The sequence below is a fragment of the Atractosteus spatula genome, chromosome 6 (assembly GCF_055471065.1).
Source record: "Atractosteus spatula isolate fAtrSpa1 chromosome 6, fAtrSpa1.hap1, whole genome shotgun sequence".
NCBI lineage: Eukaryota > Metazoa > Chordata > Actinopteri > Semionotiformes > Lepisosteidae > Atractosteus > Atractosteus spatula.
In genome coordinates this window covers 9,075,621-9,096,654 of record NC_142711.1, presented here as the reverse complement: position 1 = coordinate 9,096,654, position 21,034 = coordinate 9,075,621, and the positions used below count along the sequence as shown (strand labels likewise).

Below are 21,034 nucleotides of genomic sequence, written 5' to 3'. Positions count from 1 at the left end.
CCAGATCCTTCACTATACTTGTATAGAACTTCATGTGGTCAGAGCAAACTGAAAAACAGTGAATGAAAATCAGTTTAGCTACATCAATTCATGACCCATGGCACTGGTTATTATGTGGAATACAGCTCTACTATGGGAACTGCACAAAGGAAATAAGTCAAAATCCGTACATGCACAGGCACCTAGGTTAACATAATTATCATCATCAATGTCTATAAAAACTGTGCTCACAGTCTAATGTTCAAAGAGTATCAATAGTGGATTCTGAATGTAGAGTGAATTGGCTGTAAGTGCAGAGCAAGCCACTTTACACACCTCTGAGAGAGTCAGACACCAGAAATAAGAGCAGCGTTCCAGAATAACTGTTAATTAAAGCCCTGAGCCCTTAATAGAAAGAAGTTCTTCAAGCCTCTGAAGATTTCAAATTCACCACGGACCACTGGCTATTACTTAACTTACTTCATCCAGTTTTTCCAGGAATTTTTTCCTACTGTCTTCCTGTAAGTTACAATTAGACTTAGTCTATAGTTGGCTGAAAAGAGAACCACCTGCTTAATTTTATTTTATGACTTAAAGAAAAACTAAATGTAAGGTGGTACTAGCAATCCAGTATTCTCTGAAAAAAGCTAGGTTTAGAACACTCAAACTACAAAACAATTACCAGTTTTCTTATCGTTAGCATTTCTAAACATTTTACTCATTAGAGAAGTCAGTGTTGTATAGGCTTCTTCAATCCTAAACTTAATTTCTGACAAGAAAATAACACTTGGAACAATAAACATTGTAAATGAATATGTAAGTACATAGACCACACAGACTGAAGTCTTCAATGAAAAGCTTCCTTCATCTCTCTAGACATGAGGATGGAAGCTCAATCCACTTTATAACCGCTTAAACCAATTCTGGGTCGCAGGGGACACACAGCCTATCCCAGCAAGCACCAGGTGCAAGGTGGGATACAGCCGCAGGTCTCGCACACAGAACCACCTCATTCACAAATCAAACTGAACCTCGGCAGCAGCAGAAGCTTGTGTACGTGTCATTTTGTGTTACAGTCTTGGTATTGTAACTGTTCCACGTTCATCAAAACTCAACCTAGCTCAGGGAAAAAGGCTAATAAGACTATTGCCAATACACAGTAGCTCAGTTTAACACAACCACAGCTCCTGTTTAAACCTGACTCTGAACTCAGAGCTGAGGGTGCCTGAGCCACACTGAGCAACACCTGTGGTTTTGCTTTTTTTGATATCGGGCAAGAAATGATTTATCTTCTGATGCACAATGCTTATTGTGAAAATCACTTTGTCAAGCAACCTAAACACACTGATGTTTTTTCCCCCCACCTAACAGACAGACGGTATACAGCCTGAAATGTGAAACTGGGCTGAGTCAGCACAGTGTGGGCGGAAGGCTGAAGACACTGTACGAAAGTCACAGTGCCTGCACAAGCTCCTTCAGCTGTCCATTTCTGATGAGGGGTCAGGACTTCACATATTAAAGTTCAGCTGTGAAACATTTAGTTTAGGAACACATATAGCTAATATTTCTCATTTATAAGAATGATAAACAAAATGATAAATGAAAAGATGAGAATTTTTATTCCCTACTGCTCCTCCTCCTTCTTTGGAGAAATAAGCTTACAGCATAGTGCCTCTTACAATCTGCTTATTGCTGAGAACAGGTCTACAAGGACATGGCAAAGTTCACAATGTTGATCACCCAGAGCTCTCTCCAGGCTTTATTTTGATGCAAAGTGCACTGTACTTTGGTGCTTGTGCTCCACTGTGAAGGGCAATATTCACTTCCACTTATTCAGCATTTCACTGTAGTGTGAACAGCTCTTTACTGAGGAGAGGTTGTTCTCTACTACATCTAAAGAGACAGAAGAGCTCACATCCCTTGGAAAACTGCAGAACAGGACATGGCAGTTTCTAATGCCAGCACATTTCAAAACTTTTCATGCCCTTAGAACGTTTTGCAAATGTGCAAGATGAATAATAGATAATCAAAACAAACACTAAAACTTTCAGAACCTTACAACAAAAGAGAAAGAGAACAGTTTCTCAATGAAAACTAATGTTAACTGTCACAGATAGACAGTGAAAACTGTCTAGCGTTTTAATATCAATATGCAGTCATTAAAGCTATTTTTAATTTTAGAAATTAATTTTATTGTTAAACAAAGAGCATTATACTTTCATAAAACACCTAGACCTTGGAGTCTGAAACAAATATAATATCTGGCATTTAATTGTACTGTATATCCCCATTTGAATAAAAAACATGATTAAAAATGTTCCTAAAAATATTAAAAAAAACATTTTAAAAAATGTAGCCATTTCTAAAAAAAATTATAAAGCCACAGGAACAGGCAGATTACATTAGCAAAGGAAGTGTTTTAAAATTCTTTACTTTTAACTAAGCTGAATATCTATCTAATCACAATAGCAATTGAACGCACCACCAAGCAGGTTCTCATCTGTTCAGAATTACTAAACAGACACAAGGCAACTGAGGTCTATTCAGCTAGAGAGATTTCAGAGATGTTATGTAAATCTACACACCTTACTGAATAACCAAAAAGCATGATTAAACCTAGCACTGCATGTAACGTTAAAAGGCCTATGAAATGGATCAGTGAATTCACAGAGGGTGCTTGACTCCAGTGTTTCCCTATGCTTGTTCTGAGCAACTCCAGTGTGTCCGACAGTTTCCGTTCCAACTGAGCTCTTTAATGCTGGCACTCATTCATGCCTTCAACTGACTGGCTTGTATGCTTGTTTACAAGTTGGTTTACCCTTTTCTGCATTCAGTCCTTGGTTTCAAAATTTATAATGAGAAGACACAGGATTGATAATGTATCAAACGCACAGTGCTTTTCTTCATTCTGAAGCGGTTCAGTTGGTTACATTTCAGCTAAAAGCTAAACAGGGGGAGTTCCAACACTGACAAACAGGCACAGGGCTGATAAAGTTCTACAATCCCATTCAAGCTTTTAAGAGCTGAAAGCGATTTTAAAAATATGCCTCAAAGAGAGAAGTGAAGTCGACTACCCTGTGATTAAGACCTCAGCTGGAACAAATACCAGAAGACATACAGTAGGAGTCCCCCATGACCAGTGTCACTGTCATACATACTACAGAACCTGCATGATACAGTGAAAGAAATGTTGTATCTTGTTTTTCGGTCTACTGTGTAACAGGAGAGCTAATGCAATTTAACAACTGAAAATCAAGCAAAGCTGCTGCTGAGTATTATGTGGTTCAGGCTGCTTAGATGTGAGTGCCAGTTGTAAAACGACACCAGTTATCAAGTTTAAGAAAAAAGTACACAAAATAGGCTTACTTGGGATCAGGGGGCCCATCTGAAAGGGGTTTCATTGAAAGCTTGCACAGCGACCTAAAGACTAAAAAGGCATCCTTTTGTAGAATGTGGGAAAACTTAGCACCAGGAGAGGGTCCTGTGGTCACTCCAGATTCCTAAGGGGATAACAACAGGGAATTACAGCAATTCCATTCACTGAATTGAATTTTTATAACACAAGAAATCCCCTGACAGAACATCAAAATCTCAATCTACTGCTTGTAGCCTTTCTAAAAGAAATGGAAAGTGATTTCATAATCACGGTCCATCAAAAACCAGAATAGAGCAGATTGTGATAAATAATGATGTTAAGAAACACTATGTTCTGTGATCAGGCATATATTTATACCATTTGCTGCACAACAGAAACCCAGTACAAAAAAATAGCTGTGAGTAAACAGTTGCGTTTCTGATCACACAGATGTCCAGCACATCTTACAGTCTGAGATCGTATGTAAAAAGACGTGCAAAATTGTACCTTAGAGAAGGGTTCCCAAATCCTGGGCTTTGAGGCCCAATCTCAGTTACAAAATCGAACCCTTAAATGACTTCACTATAAAATTAATTTGAACAATTTGAGTGTTTTCAGCTTTTAAACATGCTGGCGGTTGCCTTTTAACTATAGCATTTCCGTAGAACATAACATTCCTAAAGTCTGAGAAGAAAACAAAAATACAGTCGAACCCCTTGTTTACAGTTTTCAAGGTTCTCAAAAAAAAGTGTAAATTGCGGGTTAAGGTTATATAGAAAAACATTCAATCACAGAACATTAAACGTGACACGTCTTTGGTATAAGATTCTTCGCAATCGTGTTTAATGTAGAAATCGTGCTATTCAGCCGCTTCGCTAATTCAATTCGCTAAACTTTTTCCTTGGGGGAAATGATCTTCCTTTCATTCTTCCTCTCCACGTTGGGCTTTAAAACACATATTCGATTTAAAAAAAAAATGCACAATGCACACAAGACAACCGTACAGCACAAACACTGAAACAGGAGGCTTTGTTTTGGTTGGGACTGGAAGAACAATGACGTATTGTACATAGCGGGGAAAAACATAAATACCGATAACGCAAATATGGGGTTTGACCGCACTTGCAATTATTTCAAATCAAGCAGCTTGATCGCTCAGTTAAGGGTTCGATTAGGTAGTGGAACGAAACCCGGTAGGTGTGTGGGCCTCCAGGACCAGGATTGGGAACCGCTGTCCGAGGGGAAGGTGCGTTTTAAAAGAGTTTGCTCCCGGCACAGGAGGCGGCTCTGGGAACAGCCGAGACGAGCGTCGCACCTGAGTGTCGTTGGAAGAGACGGACAGCCTGTCATCGGGCAGGGACGGGGCGAAGCTGGCGGAGATGGGAGTTCCAGGGATGCCGTTGGCGTGGACGTGCTCGCTGTCGCTGCCCAGCCCCCCTTCCTCCTCCAGGGAGCCGGGGGTCCCCTCTGCGCTCTCCCCGCCTGCACTTTCCCCGGAATCTACACCGAGGTCAAGCAAGGGCCCCACTTCAGCGCAGACGCCAAATCATTCGCACAAGATCAAAACCGACGACGCAGAGAGGGCAAGGGAAACCATCTGGATCATATTTCATCTGATGAGTGTCTCTCCTTTTAAGCTGATTTAACCAAATGGATGTGAATGAACAGAGGCAGTACAGGTATCGTAAGCTACTAAGTGGTTTGCAATGAACATAGTGGTTGATTGAACTCCACCGTTAGAGCATTTTAATTTTTAAATGTAAAGTAAAACAAAGATGTCTATAGCTGATGCGCACTGTGGGTTTTTTTTGTATGTGTATTGAATTGTATTGTTGACTGCATGTGTTGAGGGAAAACAACAAAACTTTAATAGCAGAATGCAAAATGAAAAGGAGGAAAACTGAACGACAGCAATTACATTACTAAATGTGACTTCTGTCGTATTTTGTGGTCAAAATGCTCATACTTTCTGTCATTTGCATTTAAAGAAATTTTAGCATTGCAACATGAAATGGCATTAACAGCCAAGAAATGTTTTTAATTGATTTAGTGAGCAAAAGGCAATGTGCGCAGTGCTTCCTGAAACAATACACAGTTAAGTGAGCACTGAATGGTTTTCCACTGGGTTAACTGTTCAGCTAACCGAAAGGTCTACAATATTTGGAGGTTCACATTCATCACTGAACTACAGTCCCAGAGGTGTCATAGTTCCCTAGTGGTAAGCAGTCCTACTTACAGTAATTTAAGCAGGTAAACTTAAGTATTATGTCTTTCACTACACTGTTTATAACAATTTAATACTTGTCTGAAATGGCAAATTTAAAATACCTCCAACAACAGTGTTAACTACTTCCTTCAAGATGCTCTGCACGATTTCTTGAGCTTTTTCTTCATAATTAGGTGCTTCCTCTTCATCAATTACTTCCGCATCATGTTTAGATAGACCTAGGGATGGAAAAAAAACGAACGAACATTAGAATAGTTCTAAACGACAGGAGGCCATTCGGCCCCTGTGGTGGTTGGTAGCTAACTGATCCGAGGATTTCCGACAGCCTTTTCTCGAAAGAAGTCAAGGTATCGGCTTCAACCGCAGGGCTGGGTAGCTTGTGCTGGGCTCCCACAACCCTTAACTCGCAAGCATCTCCCATTCTCATTTTCAAAAGCAGCTCCAGAGTTCCCACTTGTGTCCTCTGTATCGTGTTCCACTGTTCGTCCTGATGTCCACCGGCTCACTCTGTCAGTGCCCTGCAGGATCTGGAAGACGTAGGGGTAGCCACGAGAGAGACATGGAAAAACACACAACTGGCTATTCCCAATCGGCCTTCTTTCAAAACATCAGATGTCTGCCGTCACCACAAGGTTTCGTTTTATTATCTATACATGTTGCATACATATGAACTGGTTCTGAAAGTGTTCCCATTATCCTTTTCCTTATTTTACTCAAATATGTGCCAAATCGCTTCTAGTGTTAGTACTAAGCATGATAAGCAGTTATAATTTGTTCCTCGGTAATAGTAATAGCCTGTTGAATAACCTTCAGAGTAACAATTTCATGTTACAACAGGTTCTTTTTAATACTGTTCTGTGCCTTCATACACTACACTGAAGGCATCACTGCTGAGTCATCTCGCAATGCCAGACTCTAAAGACCAGTATAAGAGAACAGTGGCATTAATTCTGTCTTGTCCTTGCTCCACGCAGGACTCTGCCTGACCACAGTAGAGGTTTTAGTTTTCAAACCCTCTCCTGTTGTAGCATCTTCCCTGTAAGGTCAAATATCGAACGGTTTCAAATGTCAAGGAAAGCTAGATCTCTTTTGAAGACGTTTATTTATTTAGTGTTCCCTCCATACGTACTACCTAATGCACAATTTGTCTTTACAACATTTTGAATAAAAATAGCCAAGAGCAGGACAGAAAAAAGTGATTCGTGATAGAAAAATTCCTCCTTTGCAACTTCTTTGAAAGCTGTTAACTACTTCAAGGCTCTGAGTTTTTTGATGGTCTGTTAATGACCAATAGTGAGCAATGAAATGCTTCACTGATCGAGAGACAGATCTGTGGATTCAACCAAACAGCTCCGAGTTCATTTCTTTTCCTACGTGCCCACTTCACAGTTGTCGTCAGCAGCCTATCAGTTTTCCTCTTCAGCTCTCGGCAACAGCATTTATTGGCGCTGCTGCCGAGCTCCTGTATACACCAAACACTGGTCCTGAATAAGACACTAGAATCCTCTGCATATTTTCTAAACCACGCAGTAGCATTTTAACACAATAAGCAACAGTTCTAATTAAAATCAGCCCGCCAATTGGCATGTTATGACTAATATCTCACCGTAATGAAACCCAATTTAAAACAATCGCTGTGTGCGACTTTGGCTTATCAGGGAGGGCTCTGAAGCAGCACTGCTAATCTGGAGGAGTCCTGGAGGCCTGGGTAGGGCTTCCTTGTGTAGGAAAGGGGTAAAAAAGAAAAAACGAGTGTAAGATGCAGGGAGACAGCGAGACATTTACTTTCAGCTGCGGCTGTGGCCTGGTCGGCCTCCGTCTGCTCGTTTTCCGCACTGCAGAACTCCGATCCGTTCTCCGGCTCCGGGTCCTCCTGGGCGCTCTTTTCCGCCTCGCTGGCGGTGGGGGGCGCCCCCCCGTCGGGCTCCTGAGGTGGCGGCGGCTTGGCCGGCTGCTCCTTCGGCCTCCTGAGCGGGGGGGAGTCGGGCTCGTGCTGGCTGACGGGGGACTGCTGCAGGTGCTGCTGCCTCTGCCGCTCCTTCTCCATCTGCCGTGCCTCCTGAAACTGCAGCGACACACACGACATCGGGGACAGCGGTGAGAGTGAGCCTGCGAGAGGCGGCGGCGAAACGCCTTGCGGACTACCAGCCCCACAGCTACCAGCCAAGCTAACAACGCATCCCGTTCTCTAGGCAAGAAGCATCACTGATGCCTTGAGCATCTCCCGTCTTCGGGAACAGGCCAACAGAAAACAAAAATATTCACTCCAGCAAGGAATTCTGTAACCCAAGACTGTAATAAATACTTCTGTTTTTGTTACGTGATCCAATTAAAGGGTGTTAAGCATGGCTTTAAAATCAGTTCTGCTTGAAAAGATCGGTAAATAGCAAATTAATTTACTTGTAATACTAAAAAATGTCTTTAGGTACAGCGCTACTCAGCATATAGATTCACTCTCACATCCCTCTTAGGAGCCTGAAAGAGCACAATACCCACTGTATATCAGAAGTCTAAAGAAAGGTAGCTTGTGTCTTTCAGTTTCTCTTCAATTCCAACTGGCCACATTCTAATCACGGGAAATTGCTGACAGTGGTTGAGGTGCTGCTTTCGCTGAGATGTAAGAAAGTTGTAAATTGCGTGCTCTGCATCAGCCTTTGCTACTGTACTGTTCCCTGCCCTCAGCACTGCAGCGTCGCGTCACTAGGCCTGACCCTGGGTGCAATACGAGCCAACAGAGGTACCCCTATCAGCCTGGACCCACACATGCAGCTTCTACGGCTTGCGTCTTCAGTGATTTGGTTGCTCACATCAATTTCTGGCACGTACGGTGATCACTCGTGAAACAACATTTCAATATCGACCAGACTTAGAGGCAGAACAAAGACATAAAAAAGTATGGCTCAGGCAGCATTTCCTTTATAAGGCGGCCTTGGTCTGGAATACTCTACACAATCTAAAAAGCACAGTGTTGCACAGTTGTGCTGCTCCACTAATTAAGAAATTAATTTAGAAACAACACCTTTAATAAACGTTCAGTAAAGAAAACTATTAGAACAAATGCTCTATACTGACATTTTAAAACCATGGTTATCTTTTCATATTAAGAAAATATATGTTCTACCCCCCTGAAGGCTAACAATATTTTGGGTTGAGTCCAACAAAATCAGCTTTTTTATAGGTGAAATACCTGTCCATTTAATTTGACAACTGACTAGGTTTTCCTTCACTATTTTCAAGCCTAGTCACACTGTCACAGAGAATTTGCTATTTCATTTACCTGTAATTGACAAAAATGTAGGTGCAGCACTACCTAGCATATAGATTATATTGTCAATTCTCCTGCACTTCTTATTTAATTTTAAATCAAATTCCAGATACAAAAGGGGCGTCTTAAAATGACTCTCATTAATTTTCTAGAAACAGATGTCATGAAGTAGATGAAGTACTGTACAGTATCCATTTACATATGACTTCCTGATGAAATTATTAGTTATGTTTTTAAAATGGAAATCATTAGAAAAAAACTTTCTCTTAAGTCAGTAATTTTTGCATACAGTTAGTCTGTGCACTGATTGTGCACTGATCATGCCTCCAATTTTACAATCTAAAAATCACAGAATTCCTCTGCACAACAGCAAAGCAAGCAAAGGTTCCAGGTTGTAAAACAAAAGATAGTGGACTTCAAAGCTGGGCCACACAAAAATCGAAGCACAACAAATTTATGCACAGGCTACAGATATTACTCCTGACATGAATTTGCGAACACTTACAGAGACTGACTGAGCTGAAAAAATGCTTCTTCTCAACAGCTTCTAAGAGTTGAAATTTAATTATTTAAAGAAGAAGTCAACATCAGTAATGGGAATGACAACACATGGGTCTGCATTAACAATCAATAACAAATTAAAGCATGTGTATCTCATTATACTTTAATGAAAAAAATCCAAATATTAACATAACTAATTTTTTTAAATCGGTATTCTAAATATTGCTCTTCAGGAAAGCTTAAATATACTGTATTACCTCTTTGAAATAAATGGGAATGAAACACATCAATATCAATGGCTGCATTAAATGTCCTATGTGACACATTTCACTAAAACAAGTCAGTAAATTTACAAGGACTTCACAGGTGTATCATTAATATTAGGACTGTCATGGTGAATCTGAAAATCTGATTGACAGGATGATGTGTTTTACAGTCTAAAAAAGATAATTTTGCCCGAATCTACTGAATTTTGTGGTGCTTTGATCCAGATTTAAACAGAACAGATTTTGTGACTTTAATAGCCAATAATTTGCACTAATTCTATAAAGGAATTTGGAATAATCTCAGTAATAGTATAATGAACTGGTAAATAAAGATTAAAAACAAATATGATTAGTCATACATAGGGAGCCCTTTACCTCCTACAATACTCTTTATTCCTGAGAAAAAAACAGATTAAAGCAGATATATAATTGGAGTTAAAATAAAAAGCTTGAATAATTAGCACTTCATTAAAACTTTTGACCTATAAGGAAGAAGGCTTAAATTTAGAATTGTCAATCATTTTTTTAATACCCTCCCGATGTGTAGCTGGCCACTACATGTTTTTCACATATCGGCTTGCAGCAAGAAACACTGTGACCGCACACGGGGGAGAATAAGGAAGTGAAGGGAGACTCCTCCGCCCCACCCACCTTTGAGATGCCCCAAGCTCTGTCCATGACATACAGTGCCAGCTGGAGGAAGAGTTCCTCACCGACAGCGCCTGCATGCAAGTGCAAGTGTCACTGTGTCACAATGTCACTGAGAGCAGAGGAGGACACCCTGTCCTTAGCTGGTCTTTGCCATTTTGTGTCAACGCTTGGGGAACGCAGGTCACAGTGAATGAATGGTAATGTGATCCAGACATCAAGCCATGATCATAGAGCTCACCCTAAGAGAGTGAGTCAGTCAGGAGGCCCCTGAGAAGAATTATTCTAAACCAGTATAAACTACCAAAACCAGTGATCCAGACTCCCAGGTTCTGTACAGCCACAGACATGCAGGCTTGATCATATTAGCAGGCATCTCAAGTGGATAACAAGTCCACTTACTTGTGTTTTCCTGGTCTTTCTGTGCCACTGGTTGAAAAGTACCTCTAAAACCCGCAGGAACCCAGCACTCAAGCATAATGGTTGCCTCTATTCCCCTGCTTTAAAGAATTCTTTAAAGACTGAAGACAGGGAAACATTTGGAAACAAGCCCTGTTCAGTCAATTATTGATTCAATTAGGTTAATAAGGACTTGGGTCTTGAATGAGATCATGTGGTTGTGCAGGGTCAGCAGGAACAGAAAAATCACTTTTCTAAACATTCTTAACAGCTTCTGATGACTCAAAACAATTGATTGCAACTCTAGCTCTGAAGACCCACAGTATCTTCTGGGTTTTGTTCCAAACGAGCTCTGAATGTCTTCAGTGGACCCATCACCAATGGGTACGGAAAGCTTCCCAGATCTCTGCTTATTGACCATTTAATGGTGTCAATACAGCCTGCACCCCCAGATTTATTTGCTCTTTATTAAAGTATTTCTGTTTCAGCACACGCTGTTCCTCCAATGGAAAAATTGAAGCTTTTAGAAGCTGACTGACTGCTAATGACTATGTGCCATGTGCGTATAGTAAGCAATATTTCCGACTGGCTGTGATGGCATTTCTGGATCCTATAGATTTAAACTAAGCACAGAAAAAAATATTATATAATGTGCCACTATTACAGCGGATTTTTATGCACATAAATAACATCCTACTCAATTGGATCACAAGTCTGAAGCAGGCTGAAGTCACCTAATTTATATGATAGTACTAGTGGTGAGACGTGCCTATGAGCCATCTGAAGATATCTGAGGACCTCTCCTTAATGAGTCTAAAGCTATGTTAATAAAAGTTACAGTTATACTGCTAAAAATGACAACGCTTAAGGGATTGTTTGTTACATCGACTCACTGCGATGTCCTCTTAAAAAATGTTATAAAACAAGAGAAGGCTGTTGAATCCATCTTTTTTTTTCAGAAGCCAACTGAAGGATCAAGGATCTTAGTCCATTTCTTGAAAGACGTTGGGTTATCTGCTTCAACAAGATAGCTGGGCCTGTTACACACTCCTGTAAAACTTCAACACTTTCTCAGAATGGTCCTATAACACTCTAATTTACACTGCCTGTCTACACACTCTTTCCAAACATTGTAACACACAGTCTCCAAGTGAAAAAACAATGCTCAAACATTTTAATGAGTTTTGATGTCAAGCTGTTAAGCCACAAAATGTGTTATTTCAGAAAGGGTGTGTAACCTTTCTATAGGCACTGTAGCCTTGAAGTTCTGTGTACTTAAAACCTAGCTTTTAAGTAAAGTTAAAGACTAAATTGCATGATGTTTCACTGCAGGGCAACTGAGTTTTAAGAGAAAAAGATGGACACTTTGCAATAACTTCCTGCATAATGGAAATGTCAATTTAATTTTGAGAAAAGACCATGTGCTCAAGCACATTTCAAAATATGTTGTTCTGAATTGGCCAAGAGTAAATTTGTAACTGAATACACACTCACATACACACCGACAAATAGGTAAAAAGAGAAGAAATAGTATTGATTTACTCCCTTTTTCTGTAATCCTAACGTGACTCCTATAATATTACACAGATTGGATCTAATGGACCCTATGCATTTCATTCTTATAAATTTAGTCAGTATCTCCAAATACTTCAAATATTTAATGCTAGTCTCTAATACTTTTATTATTAAAGAATCTGGTAATACTTTTTCAAATTCAAGTTATTACCAAGATGGCTTTATTAATAATAAAAATAAAAATAAGGTGCTGTTCACGTTTCTGTGAAAATGCAAACACAAAAGGCCACAGCAAGCTGCAGAAATAGCTTCGAAGCATCCTGCCAATCAAGGTCTGCCGTCAGAAAGAAGAGTCAAGCCAAAGCACACACTGGAAGACCTGTATTCAAGCACTCCAAGACACTCCTTGCGTTTTACCTGTCGCTCTCTCTTTCTGGAAGCCAAAGACCAAGTAATCTTGTGATTTGTAAGCTACAGTTCAGGAGGAAAAGTGTTCATTAAAAAATCAGATGTGAAAAAGTTTTATTTTTCTCATTCACAATACAGTTAGGAAGAGGTTAGCGACTTACTGCTTGGTTTTCCATTCTGGCAAAAATGACGTTCAGCATCTGTGTGAGGGTGGCCTTGGCTGTGGTTTGATTGATGAGGTTCTTGCTGGCCAGATAAATATTGTAGCATGTTCGCACAGCCTGCAACACCGTCCCCTCGTGAATTTCTATCTGCTGAGACGTAACCGCCGTGAGCAAAGCCTAGGAGAGCACATGAACACAAGACGCACAAGGATGTGTGGTTTAAACGTTGTGTCGGAAAGGCCAGGTATAAAGTAGGAGTAAAATGATGTTAAAAAAATCACATTTCAGACCTGTTAATAAACTGCAAGTCAAGAACAAAAATGTCAATCTGATTTGATTTTCTTCAAATGCTGCCTGTTTTTGACTGTGCCACATTGATCCAAACAAACCGAATATGAAAACCGTATTTCACATGGAATAATATTGAGGTTCCGTGTTTAATGAGGCAGAAATGCTTTCATAATGCCTAAAAAGGCAAGTACAGGAGACATCACTCCTAACGTGCACAGCCCCAATGGAAACACCATTATTTTTACAAGAGCAACCAAAACCATCACTGAGCTACTGAGACAGAAGTGTTTCCTCAAAGTGTTTTCTCAAAACCTGAGGGAGGCTCAACTGTATTGATCAATCATCCTTTATATAAATATTTAAAAACTTTAAGCAGGTGGCTTACGTTACGGTTATGGATTTTTCGCAGTATTTCAAAAACACAGTTCACTATGTCAAACAAAACAGCAACAACAAAAAGCACAAAGATTCTGAAAAGAAATATGAAAACTGAATAGACTTTATTTTATTGTTCTGTACCAGGAAGACCTTTTAATTCTTCGTGTGAGGCAGTATTCCTCACTCCCAGTCCTGGAAAGCAGCAGTTCAGTGTTTTGAAGATCTGTCTCTAAACCATCAGGAGCAGAGTTACCAAGTTTAGAGCCTTCAACCGAAATCACCTCCTAAACCTACTTCCAGGTTGAACAGGGCTTAGTTTGCTAGTAACCAGGGACCAGCTAAGCTAGACTGTGTTGTGCAGTCCTACAACAAAGTTTCCATTTGATAACCTCTTTGTCCAATTCAGGGTTGCGGGGAAGATGGAAACCTATCTTATTACGGAATGGGCATGTGGCAGGCTACACCCTGGACGGCACACCAGTCCATCATGGGGCACACACACACATGCATACGCAATCAGACACTTCTTTTGAAATCCGTTAATAAAGCAGATAAGTAAATTAAGAACAAGCTCTTATTTACAATAATGACCACTTACAAAGCAGGGCATTTCCTGGAGCTCCTCAGAGTACCGTACTTCGGTAAAGGCTACAACAACAGCGTCCCACCTGGAATCTGAAGCCAAGACCCTCAGGTCTGAAGTCCAAAGCCCAAATCACTGCTGCCCTTAGTTCTTCTGATCTCATCAGTGAGAAGAAAGAAAAGTCTGGCTATTTTCACCACGCTGTGCACTCACCTTTATAATCTGCAACTGGACACCTTCGTCAGTCTGTGGACCCTGAAAGCAGCCACATATGGTCTCAATTATTCTGTCAATGAGTTTCTTTCCAGGTGCAGTGCTATCTGGGGCACTTCCGGTGAGGTGTCCATAAGCGATGAGTTTCTGAGAGAAGAGAAAAAGTAGAAGCTTACATATTAAGGAAGTCTTGTGCTTCATTCACAAAAAAAAAGAGTCCAGTGAAAAAACTGTCTGATATCATTATAGGAAAAGTGAGGACGACAAGATACATTGAGACCCAAATCCAGCAGTCATTCTATTCCAAAGGTTCAAACCAGAGAAGGAAAAAACACACATTTCATTCTTTATCTTTCATTCATAACACAAAAATGATCTATGAGACAACAGGAATACAGACAATACAGCATGCACCAGCTTCTGAATTCTGCTTGTTTAGACATGTGAAATAAAACATTATTATACCGAAATGTTGTTTAAACCAAACAGCAACGTTAAATGCATTTTCTTGTGATATTTACAAATAGTTGACTCTCCTATTTAATGCGCACACCCTTAGTTTGTTATTGCTTCATCCTGCATTTTTATTGTCTGTTCTAACTGTTCCATCAAAACACAGGCTAGCCTCTGAAATTTAACAACGGTATATTGTTGCTGTGCACAACTACATGATCCCTCACCTCCAGGTTTTACAGTTCAGCACAAACCTAATTAGGTCCATCAAAATCTTTCTAATAATCACATTTCAGAAACCTTTTCAGATACAATCGCAAGAGTATATTAAACGCAGAACACATTGCGAACTATTTAGAATAACAACAATCATTTTCACAATTTTCTCTCACATGGCTTTGTGAGATAAGCTACACGCAAGGAAAATCTGCCAATGAGCACTGAGGTAGGGACAGCAACAATAAAACATCGAGAAAGGAAAAAAGCACAGCGCCGCTGGTATCAGAAGCCATTTGTTAACAACCCCCAGTACTGACCTGTAAACAGTCTAGAGACGTGCTGACAATGCGAGGACATTTGGACTGACATGCTAACTCAAAAGGCAAGAAGTACTTGTCTGCTTCAATAAAGTTTGCCTTTGATTTGACTGGCGGAAGTGTGCTGGAACCAGCCTTAGTATCTCCAGGCGGAGGACTAGAAAAAAAAAAAGAGATAAAACGTGGTGACATAACAACAAAAAACAAAGCAGCCAACAGAATTTTTACTTTTGGCATAAGGTCCAGTCACTAAGCCTCGGAGTCACATGGCTCTCTGGTGAAGCAGAGAACCTCAAGTGTATTTCAGATGTCAGGAGTTTGACTCTAGTCAGGAAAGCACACACGCTACGTTTCATTTCACATGCTGAGAAAGCAAGGGAATCAAAGCCTTTGTCTCTGTCGCTCTCCCAGCTGGGATCCTGCAAAAGAAAGCATTAAGACAACAAAGACAAACAGAGAAGAAAGCGAAATGAAACTGGTAGGATCTGAGGAAATATCACTCCAGGGCAACTGCTAACTAAATCAAAACTATACTTAGGGTTGCGAGAAACTGGACATAACTGCTAATAATGTTGAAGTGAAAAGAAACAACTATTGATAAGGAACAAGTAAAGGTTTATTCCATGCTGAAAAGAGAAAAAAATAAACGCATTTCACCTGTGGAGCCTTCTTTGGGTGGGACACTTCAACTACTGATAAGTAGCTGGGCTCATAATTAATGGTGATTTATTCACCTCTTTCCCCTTTAAACCTTTTCTCAGAATTATTTTTGAATTTCACCTGTGATATGTGTGACACCAACAGGTATCACTTAGACAAAATATTAAAACGCAGGAATTGCCACATAATGCTTTCTTTCCATTTAAGTTTCCGAACCTACTGTTCATCAACAAATCATGTTATGACAATCGACACTAAATCTGTTCCTATTTTACAATTTTCTCTGTGCAATGTATGGTAAGGAATACAATCTAAGTTTAATTGTGTTTTAATACTGAATGTGCTACATGTTACATTAGTCTGTATTTCTACTGTCTTAACAATATAGTTAAACCTCAAAGAATGCTTTTTATACATTCCTGTATACTGGATTTATAAAAATAATTCATTACATATGTCTAGATCAATAAAAAATATTATTTATTGTAGATCTGAATAATTCCACAAATTAGCTAAATCATTTTCACTGAAAAAGGTGGAGATAAGCGCTAGCTGGAGGAGATATGTAACTCTCCATGACAGCACTGTAAGTTCACCAGTGCCAAGCAAGTCACTAGAATACAGCACGACAAGGACATTTGTAACTCAATGCTACAGTTAAGTTCTTTTTATATTTCATTGTGGGATTAATCTCTGCTTGTTCCTTTGCATCTTTACAGTTGATGCAGCTCAAGTATGTTGCTCTATGGGGACTTATCAAACTTACCTTAACTTTTCTGTTTCTTCTTTTATCTCCTCTGTGAAAAGAAGGAAACAAAACGTCAGTATTTTTGAAAAAGATGTAGCTTGTGTAAAAAATAAACAGTACTCTTCAGGATCAGAAAATAAAGAGGTTAATTTTTAGGCATAGGAACTATACAGTATTGTGCAGCAACATGATTAGGAAAGATGTCTTAACACATCTGATCTCACGTCATTACACCATTGTTGGTTTATACATAGGTCTGTACCAGCACAGACATATTTTTAAATACTTTTGAGGGTAAACCTCATTTACTTGGCTAGACATGCAATGTTTTGTAAAACAACATACAGTACATGATGCAAACACAACATCTTATTTTATAACTACCTTAATTGCATTTGCATCCACTACATATGAATTATTCCAGCTAATAACTTCTGTTCATGCTGGAGGACACAATGCTTTTTTAGGAGACATCACTGTATCTCACTTTAACAGTGTTTCAGACGTGTCTGTGCCTCACCTCACTGTACCTGTGTATATACTGTAAGTGGTAGCCAAGGCTTCAAAATACAGTGTAACACTGTCTTCAGTAAACAAGTTGCACTGCACACTAAGAACATACTCTGCTGATAAACACTGGTGACTCCATGCTGGTTTTGTAGTGCTAACAGACTTCAGAATCTGAGGTCTGCTTTCTCACTAAAGACTGCCAATTTTCTCAGACAAATAAAAACACTATTTTTTATTCCCTTTTCCTTTTTCTGTACTGGTTAAACTATGAAAAAAAACCCCAAATGAACCAGAAGTTGCAACTTAGTCCTGTTAAGGCAAAGTGTTTGCACCAGCCCCTTTCCCTGGCACTTGACAACTCGGCAGTCTCAAAACACATTAACTTTAATCCCAACAGAGGCTGTTCTCCTCACTGCTGCTGAAAAATTAATCATATCTTTGGAATGGTGTTCGGATGTGAAATACCGTACTTTCAGGTTTGACATAAATTACTTCAAAATTCCGTTCACTGCTAAGAGTCATCAAAAGACTAAAATAGCACGAACTTGGATCACACAACACAGGCCATGCATCTTTAGAATGGGCGATACGCCTAAAATACACAACTTGTATGAATAAATACACCACAAGATTTTAGAGATTCATGTTTACTGAGGTCAGGTGGTCCAAGTGGCTCTCTCTGTATATTAATCCTTAGAGGGTTCAACTCCTGTATGAGCCCTCTGTGAAAAACAGGAATGACAGACTCAGCAGCACAGTCTCTTTAAAATACTGATTACAGGCCTCCTAGACAATAAACAGGATGAAGCTCTGTGGGGGAAAATACCATGAACTGCTTGGCCCACCAGTGGAAATGCTCTAAAAGGCCTGAGCTGGCTGTATGTAGGAAGAGAGGACCAATTAGGCACAAGGAGATGACCATTTCTAACACCAAACTCCTTTTTATTTGATAAAGACAGAAACCGGAGTAGATGTTAACACCCCTCAATGCAATCACACAAGCAAGAAAGAATCAGAGTCGGTCAAGTAAAGTCTTCCTGACAGAGCTTTTGCGTTATCACAGCTCTTGCAAGCGCCCCTTCATTTTGGACACTCTCAGACAAGAGGTGACCCGAAATAACTCTGTGCCACAGAACCACCATCGCCCACACAGCCTTTAAGATTAAAAGGCCCGAGCGTGACGTAACAAAGGCTAAATCTTTGGACTGACATCAAATTGAAAGTCTACAGCTAATTCCTGTTTGACGACTGTTGTTTTGTGAAGATAACACTACTGATTCACAAGAGTAACTTAACAAAGAAAAAGTGCACTTTGCTTCATGTGATTCTTTTTGTTATGCAAACTTCTCACAAATCAAAAAACACAGTCCAACCAGAAACTACACCCTGGATGTATGAATTAAAGCAGAGAGGAAGGGAGATTCTGGGTACAGCGAAATTGTTCATTGTAGTTAGTCGACACTAACGAGAAACTGCACTCAACCCACTTTTCTCAGTCCTTCAGTAATTGAAAAATAAAAGATCAGTTAGAGAACAAGTGGAAGCTCTCTTGCCAGTCTAGCTCATTTGGTACTTAGCAGCCAATTAACCAGAGTCTCTCATCCAGCTATTTCTTGAGAGAAGCCAGGGTGACAGCAAGGCTAGGTAGCTTCTTCCTCACTCCAGTAATAGAAGTTAGTTCACATTTGTTTTAAATAACTACTTAAAACTACTTAACTTTAAAAGTCTGTTAAAATATATCTGATGCTGAGTGTTTGAGCAACAGATTTCGACGTGATATTCTTCGAAAGAGTTCATGTAGGGAACTCAAAGAATTCACACCATTGTTCTCCCTTGCATTGAGGTTATTTTGTATAAAAAGAGGAAACTCTACTTTGTAGATTCAGGTGAAAGCCTGAATAAAACGGGCGTAATGTATAATTAATGCAATTCTAGAGAGTCTAGTGTATTGTGTTTTTTGTTCTATCTTGTGTAGTCTATTAAACTACCTAGTTTACCTAATTATTTTGGTTAAACATTTAGACATTAGCTAGGATTCATCTTAAGATGGTAGCGGTCAATTATTTAGAAAAATCACTTCACTAAGGTGCTGTTGCCTACAAAACATTGCAGAGCCTGGTTAGAAGTACTACAATCATGCACTTAATTACATAATTAGACCAACTATATAACCGAAAACTCAGGCGGAACAAAAACCAGATGACACCAGACCTCCAGGAACTATGACTGACAGCCCAGAAAATACATTAAGTATGGAATACAAGAGTGAACCAGTCTCTCTTATTTAGGGGCTCAGGTCTCATTACTGACAGAGACCTTAAACCCTATTTCGATGAGAGATGAAGGGAGGCTGATGACGACGGTGTGGAATTCCACCGTTTGGAGACAGGAAAAATTCCAGTCCTTGCAACCATGGCAACCCTGCAATTCACCTCAGGCTCACCATAAAACTTCTGTACCAGCCATGTGCAGAGAAACCTTTTCTCTGAGCAAATCCGCTCTCACCTCTGCTACCGAGCTCTGGAGTGCCGCAGGCTTGCTTTCTGGTGAGACAACAGACCCACAGTAGCCACCTTGATCTTCGTGGGTTTCTGGTTCAGATAGAATTACAGGGTGTTTCCAAAACCACCCTGAGGCAGTAAACTGCACCATCTTCTACAGAGACACTGTCACAAACGGACAGGTGTGAAAACAAAAAAGAAAAAACTGCAAAACACCAGAATGACTCTTTGTTGGTAAATATACAGTAAATCACTTTAATGGTGCTGTCTGTCACTCCTTTACAATGTTTACCCATTATCTTTAATCTTTACAAAACGCAGAACCAAACGGAGTAACCTAAATAAACTGTAAATCACTGCTGAAATCAAATCTACATTTTCAGAAGAAAAAGATTAAGGCCCATGCCAATTAATACTCCTAAACATTTTTTCTGCATGTGAATAAAAACACAAATCATTATCATGTGGTGGAAGTCAATCGTTTCAGGGAATATGCAAATCAGCCATATAGCCCATTTACCTCATGTGGTGGTTTAATAGCTAAGAGATTTGAATGAAATCTCCAATCATCCCGCTTCCTTCTAGACAGAAGAGATTTATGTACCCTAACCTGTCTGTAGCCTAAATACTAATTCCACTAGCACCAGGGATCATTCTGGTTACTCTTATTTCTAAGGTTATAATACCCTTTTGTAGTGTAGAGACCAAAACGGTACAATATTCTCTTGATCATTTCCACACATTGCCATTAACTAGGACACTGAAGATCCCTTTAGTGTGTGGATGTCTGCAGCTCTGCAATGTGTAGTGTATGTTTTACTGTAAGTGGATCACTTTGTACTTACTTGTATACTGCAGATGTTAAATTTGCCATGTGTAAGACCAGCTTGTGACTTTGTCTTGTTGTAATTCACTTACCACTACCTACTATATATGAGAAAATCATTGATATACGCCAGGAAGGCCTAAAATAGATCTCTGCAGTGCACTACTGCTCACATCTGCCCAATTAGAAATTATGCCACTTAAGATGGCACACTATTTCTAGTTCATTAGCCACTTCATTAGGCAGTTCTCCACATGTACCAGTATTTTATGAAGAACATTATCAAAAGCTTCCTGAATGTCTAAATCTTATGCTACATAAGATACTTATGTAGATAGTTAAGATACTTATGCTACAGTTTTATCACTATCTTTTTATCGCTATCCTGGCTTGTTTGGACAATTCTAGCAAGTCATGCAGGACCTTGCCTTTTTAAATCCATGATGATCATTTTGTAAAATGCCACTGTTAGACTCACTGGTCTGTAGTTTCCTAGTTCCATTATCTACCCCATTTTATAAATTGTAGTTACATAAATTAAGTAACAGGCTATATGCTACAAAAACAAATCTGTCTGATGAAAAAGGAGAAATTCTGGCCCGCCACTA

General features: G+C 39.7%; 1 protein-coding gene across 4 annotated transcripts in view; it reads right to left on the bottom strand.

Annotated features, from left to right (window-relative positions):
• arfgef1 (ARF guanine nucleotide exchange factor 1) overlaps nt 1–21,034 on the bottom strand; it is a 103,291-nt gene that overhangs the window by 44,428 nt on the left and 37,829 nt on the right. The window contains exons 2-11 of one of the 4 annotated variants that reach the window (XM_088918880.1): nt 16,608–16,638; nt 15,182–15,338; nt 14,193–14,339; nt 12,725–12,904; nt 12,573–12,626; nt 7,347–7,626; nt 5,663–5,779; nt 4,650–4,834; nt 3,346–3,479; nt 460–498 (exon numbers count right to left, since the gene is read on the bottom strand). In XM_088918880.1, the coding sequence (XP_088775006.1) occupies nt 460–498; nt 3,346–3,479; nt 4,650–4,834; nt 5,663–5,779; nt 7,347–7,626; nt 12,573–12,626; nt 12,725–12,904; nt 14,193–14,339; nt 15,182–15,338; nt 16,608–16,638 (1,324 nt within the window). The remainder of the gene's footprint in view (nt 1–459; nt 499–3,345; nt 3,480–4,649; nt 4,835–5,662; nt 5,780–7,346; nt 7,627–12,572; nt 12,627–12,724; nt 12,905–14,192; nt 14,340–15,181; nt 15,339–16,607; nt 16,639–21,034) is intronic. The other 3 variants (XM_088918881.1, XM_088918883.1, XM_088918884.1) reach the window with 3 other exon arrangements.